General features: G+C 35.6%; 1 protein-coding gene across 1 annotated transcript; it reads left to right on the plus strand.

Annotated features, from left to right (window-relative positions):
- Window positions 1-424: 424 nt before the first annotated feature.
- APC8 (anaphase-promoting complex subunit 8) lies at window positions 425-5,089 on the plus strand. The gene is made up of 4 exons (XM_016311008.3): window positions 425-806; window positions 932-1,238; window positions 3,177-4,427; window positions 4,528-5,089. Exons 1-4 carry the CDS (start codon window positions 721-723, stop codon window positions 4,615-4,617), a joined length of 1,734 nt encoding a protein of 577 aa, XP_016166494.1. The 5' UTR covers window positions 425-720; the 3' UTR covers window positions 4,618-5,089.
- The last annotated feature ends 1,330 nt before the right edge of the window (window positions 5,090-6,419 follow it).

Consider the following 6,419-nt stretch of genomic DNA (forward strand, 5'->3'; position numbering starts at 1 on the left):
TCAATATTATCTAATATAAAGTAGTGTAACTAACAAAATCTTAAACTAAATATTGTCTAATCTAAAATAGTGTAATTAATAGAATCAGTCAAATAACAATAATATTAAAATAATCGACTAATTCAATTACTATTTTTACGGTCGAACATTATGATAATGTATGTAGTTATATTTAATCAATTGATGTTTATATCTTGTGTTTATTGCATCATCGTGAATAACTGAAACCTAAAAAAATATTCTCTAAAAAAATAAGTGAAGATATTTGGTGAAATATAAAAAATAAACTTGTAGGTAATTTTTAAGCTTGTATTTTGTTTTTAGCATGGACCAAATATATTTTTTTTTAACTAAAAATAAGGAGATTCGAATTTTTAACTTTTTAATTGAATATGAAAAAATTATGTCATTTGGAATATAATTCATTGGTATGGACCAAATAGTTATGATCGAATCACATCTATTCAATATACGTTCATAAGGATTGCAATGTTTATTAACGTAATTTTAATATTTATTTTAATTATTAAAAAAAAATTAAAAACATGATAGAGAAATTATTGTTTTTTAATTTAAAAACCTTTGGATTCAAACACGCTGAAGCCGAGAGGAGTTAGGGGAAGGCGTCAGAAAAAGAGAGCGAGAGTGAGTGTGAGAAATAGCAATTTTCAAAATCCAGAGGGCGGGTGCGAGTGTGAAGTGGGTGAAGCCACCGAATCGATGAGCTCCAAAGAGAGCTGCAGAAGCGAACTCCGCATCGCCATTCGCCAACTCAGCGACCGTTGTTTGTACACTGCTTCCAAATGGTACCTCCTTCTTCTTCTTCTTCTTCCTTTTCTTGCTCCCTCCTAAAACCCTAAAAATTCCAACTTCAATAATCAAGCATTGAACTTCAAAAACGCCGTCGTTTGATGAAACTTTGTGTTTGCAGGGCAGCAGAACAGTTGGTTGGTATCGAGCAAGACCCCGCCAAGTTCACTCCTTCCAACACCAGATTCCAGCGCGGCAGCTCCAGCATTCGCCGCAAGTACCGCACCCATGAGATCGCTGCCACTCCCATCGCCGGCGTCTCGTACGTTGCCACGCCTGTTATGGAGGAGGACGAGCTTGTAGATGGTGATTTTTACCTTCTTGCCAAGTCATATTTTGATTGCCGTGAGTACAAGAGGGCCGCCCATGTTCTTCGCGATCAGACCGGCAGGAAATCCGTCTTCTTGCGCTGTTATGCCTTGTATCTGGTCAGTCATCTTCAAAGTTCATATTGATTGGTGGGATTTAAGTTTTATTTTTTATTCATTTAGTAAACTGTATTGGTATAATGGAGATAAAAGGATAGAAAGCATGTTATTCCTATATGTCTGTTAGCTTGTTTGATTAACATAATAATCTATTGTGGTTGGAGTTGGAAGGTGTTTCTGGGTGGGTGCTTTTGCTTTCTGATTCTCAAAGGTGTGATTTTACAGTTTGATTTCTTTCCATAACTGAAAAAAAAAAAAAGAAGCAGCTGAAAACTGACTTTAATTTGAGACTACTGTGTTTAGCTTTTTAAACAAGGATGTAGCTAAATTCAAGTTTCTTATTTATTGCTAAAAAGTGTCCTAGCAAGATGAAATTGATTTTTGAGTAAAAATAGTTTATTTTTTGAGATAGAGCTGAAATAAACGCACCCTCATTTATGCGCTATTGATGAAATTGTAATATATAGGCGGTAGATGTGAATGTACTGTAGCATTGTCCAACATGTGTTAGTTATAGTCGCGTTATTAGATTCTCTATTGCGGGAAGTAGGGGATGTGTTTTCTCTTTCAGCTAAACCCCAACAATTAGTTCTTGAGCCTTCTCTTTGATGAGGTTGGCCGTTGCAAAATGCAAAGATTTCTGAAACACAGCAATTCTTGCCAAAATATGGAAAGCAATCTTGTTGCTTTGGCTCTTTGCCCTTGATGATTTCTCTATTTGTGTTTTAGTTTTACCTTTTTTAAAAATGTCAGGGCAGCATCTGTTTGAATATTTAGCGCAATAAAAGCTATGGTGAGTCCAAAATTTCCAAAGTACGTGAGTGAAAATCCTCATCCTAAACATCTTATGTTAGAATTTGAAGTTTAATTATTTGAGTTGGAGAGTGGTTTGTAAAAGGTTAAAGCAAGATTTATTGATTATATTTTTTTCTCTGCTATTTTATGTTGCTCCCAGTACACACCCTCAGTATCAATTTTGGTGCTTTGATTTCATTGAATAAAATATCTCATCAATAAAGTTGAAGATTAATTTGATTCTTTATTCATTTTGGTGAACAACATTATCTTTCGTGAATGGAACTGATTTTAGATATAGATATAGCCTTAGTTTTATACCAAAAAGATATGCAAAGTAGGCTTTGTTTTCAATATGGTTTTCCCTTTTCTTTTCTAGATTTAATATGTTATGTTTCAATTATTTTTTCAATTTAGTCTCAGTTCATAATTTATGGAAAATACTAACAGGGCATAATCCACATCAAGTCCACATGTGTGCTACGTTAACACTGTCTGTTCCATGTAATCATTTCTAATTTTTTTTATTGAATAATAATTTGGAGCCAATTAATATTGATTGAAACATACGGGATCAAATTGAAAAATTAGATAACCATAAGGGACCAAAAATCCTTCTTTTCCAAAGGAATAACTTAATAAAATTAAAGGAATGAGATCGTAATAGTTTAACTGCATGCTAGAGAGTAATGTATCTGTTAATTATTTTAACCTGTGGCTTGGTGATGAAAAATTGCAAAATTTTCTCTTGTTATGCAAATTCAAACTAAAAGCCAAATTTAGTAATCAACTTGCTACTGATATCTTTTCCATATTTTTTACTTGCTTTCTTAACCAACTTTGGGTCTCTCTTTGAGACAAAGACCTGAACCCCATTTTGAAGTGAAGCTCTCCTGCCAATTAGTTTATTATTAGATTTCACCTCCTGTTGTGATAAAGATTTCTATGTAGGGAATTTTATTTGAAAAATACAGACAAGCTGTTCCTCATGTGCTATTAGAACACTTGTTACTATCAGCATAATTTATAAATAATGTGTTGCACGTTTGTTACATGTTTTTAATTGTGTGTGCCATTAATTGAAAGAACTGATAATATTTTAGAACCATGTGTAATGTCTTACATGTTTTCTGCTTCCTAAAGGCAGGAGAAAAGCGAAAAGAGGAAGAGATGATAGAACTTGAGGGACCTCTAGGTAAGAGTGATTCTGTGAATCGTGAATTGGTTTCCTTGGAGAGGGAGTTGTCAATGCTTTGCAAGAATGGTACGATTGATCCTTTTGGTTTGTACTTATATGGCCTTGTGCTCAAACAAAAAGGTAGTGAGAATTTGGCACGTACGGTTCTTGTGGAATCCGTGAATAGCTACCCTTGGAATTGGAATGCTTGGACCGAGTTGCGATCCCTATGTAGTACAATTGATATATTGAACACTGTTAATCTCAATAGTCATTGGATGAAGGATTTCTTCCTTGCCAGTGCTTACCAAGAATTAAGGATGCACAATGAATCTCTGTCGAAGTATGAATACCTACTAGGAACCTTTGGAAATAGTAATTACATACAGGCCCAGATTGCTAAAGCACAGTACAGTTTGAGGGAATTTGACCAAGTTGAAGCATTATTTGAAGAACTTATGCGCAGTGACCCTTACAGGGTGGAAGACATGGATATGTATTCTAACGTACTTTATGCTAAGGAGTCCTTCTCTGCTTTAAGCTACCTGGCTCATAGAGTATTCATGACTGATAAATACAGGCCTGAATCATGTTGTATCATTGGGAATTATTACAGTTTAAAGGGGCAGCATGAGAAGTCTGTTATGTATTTCAGGAGAGCCCTTAAATTGAACAAAAATTATTTGTCTGCTTGGACACTCATGGGCCATGAGTTCGTTGAGATGAAAAATACTCCTGCTGCAGTGGATGCATATCGCCGCGCTGTAGACGTAGACCCATGTGATTATCGTGCCTGGTATGGGCTGGGACAAGCTTACGAGATGATGGGTATGCCATTCTATGCGCTTCATTACTTCCAAAAATCTGTGTTCTTACAGCCGAATGATTCTCGGTTGTGGATTGCAATGGCTCAATGTTATGAAACCGAACAGCTCCGCATGCTTGATGAGGCAATTAAGTGTTATAAAAGAGCTGCAGCTTGTAATGACCGAGAAGCAATTGCTTTATACCAGCTAGCAAAGCTACATGCGGAGCTGGGCCACCCTGAAGAGGCAGCATCTTACTACAAAAAGGATTTAGAGAGGATGGAAGATGAAGAAAGGGAAGGACCTAACATGGTTGAGGCTTTGCTCTATCTTGCAAGATATTACAAATTGCAGGATAGATTTGAAGAAGCAGAGGTATACTGTACACGTCTTCTGGATTATAGTGGCCCGGTAAGTCTAACATTTTCACCAATTATCAAGAATCTAAAATGTCAATTTTACTTAATTGTTTAGTTATTTGATGATTGGTTGATCTAAATCTGTTTTACAGGAGAGAGAAACAGCCAAGAGTTTGCTTAGAGGAATGAGATCTTCGCAATCGAGTTTACCTTCAATGGATGTTGAACGCTTTCCTCCTTAATATGAGACTGATCAAACACTGTTATTATGCATTCGTTGATTCCAGTTCGCATAGTGCTTGAGGGAAAGCATGAAAGGATTCAGTGTGTATGATTTGGTACCTGAATGCTGTACAATGCACTAATGCTTTCATTTTGAGCTGAACAAGTAGGCAAGCATTGCGGTAGAGAATTGAATTCCAAAATTGGTGATATGGTTTCCTAGCAGGAGTTAAGTAAAGCTTTTTCTTCTCTTTTATTCTTGTATGCAATGTGCAGATTTCCCTGGTGATTACTTGAATAGGAACGCTTAACATATCCAGGGGTGTAATCATTTATTTAGCTGTATCATATCCATATGATGCAGGAAGCCTAGCTATTCCTGTTTCATTCCTGTTCTCTTTTGTGATCAAACACTTTTTGGTCTTTGCTGCATTTATGATTTTTGGTGAGCAATGCTGACATGAAATGAAAATGATCCAAATTTCAGTCTGACTTGAATTTGTGTTGAACTAAACATGCAGAATTAGAAACCAAAATTGGTGATTATTTTTTTTAGATTCCTGCTCCACGCCATTATTTAGATTGATCAAGCAAAACTCTCATTCAAGCAATTGTAATTTCCTTTCCCTAGTCTTTATTAGACTGATGAGTCATGCACCAAACCGGAGAAATTTCCGATTTAATTGAATAATGAGAGTATTTTAAATTAAACAAAAGGAGCAAAGTAAAGAAAAAAGAAATCAAAGACGAAATTCCCATGAATAATAATAATACAGTTGAACTATTGATTGAAAAAATAAAAAATACAACAATAATAACAAAGTCTTGTCCCACTAGGTGGGGTTAGCTACATGGATCAAACGATGCTATTGAATTCTATCATGTATTATGTTTACAGAAAGACCATTTACATGTATATATCGTTTGACCACCTCATGGATGGTCTTCCTCTGCCTTTTACCATTTGTCCATCTTCCATCTCGTTTATCCGTTTGACTGAGTGCTCTGTTAATCTTTTTCTCACATGTCCAAACCACCTGAGACGTGATTTTACCATCTTTTCAACAATATGTGCTCTTCCAACTCTTTCTCTTATATCTTCGTTCCTTATTCTATCCAATCGCGTATAACTACTCATACATCTCAACATCTTCATTTCTACCACATTTAACTTATGTTCGTGCTCCCTTTCGGCCGCCCAACATTCTGTACCATAAAGTATAGCCGGTCTGATAGCACTGCGAGAGAATTTACTTTTAAGTTTTAAAGACACTTTTTTGTCACATATAAAACCAGACATACTCCGCCATTTTGACCAACCTGCTTGCTATGATTTACATCATGTTCAATCTCTCCATTATCCTATATGATGCACCCAAGATACTTAAAACTTTTAACTTTTTGTAGGATATTTTTCCAATCTTTACCTCTATATTAGGGTTTTTCCTTCGGCAGCCGAACTTACATTCCATATATTCCGTCTTGCTATGGCTTATGCGTAGACCATACACTTCTAGAGCTTCTCTCCATAGATCTAACTTCTTATTTAGGTCTTCCATTGACTCTCCCATAAGGACGATATCATCAACAAAAAGCATGCACCATGCTGTAATCCTATACCAATAGGAAATTTTTCTGTCACACTACCTTGAATCTTCACACTAGTTGTAGCCCCCATCATCCATGTCTTTAATTGCACGAATATATCGATCCTTACTCTCTTCCTTTCCAAAATCTTTCATAAGACCTCTCTTGGCACCCTATCATACGCTTTTTCTAAATCAATAAACACCATATGTAGATCATTTTATTACTATGAAAC

This window comes from Arachis ipaensis, chromosome B7, assembly GCF_059453495.1.
Source record: "Arachis ipaensis isolate K30076 ecotype BB chromosome B7, ASM5945349v1, whole genome shotgun sequence".
NCBI classification, from domain to species: domain Eukaryota; kingdom Viridiplantae; phylum Streptophyta; class Magnoliopsida; order Fabales; family Fabaceae; genus Arachis; species Arachis ipaensis.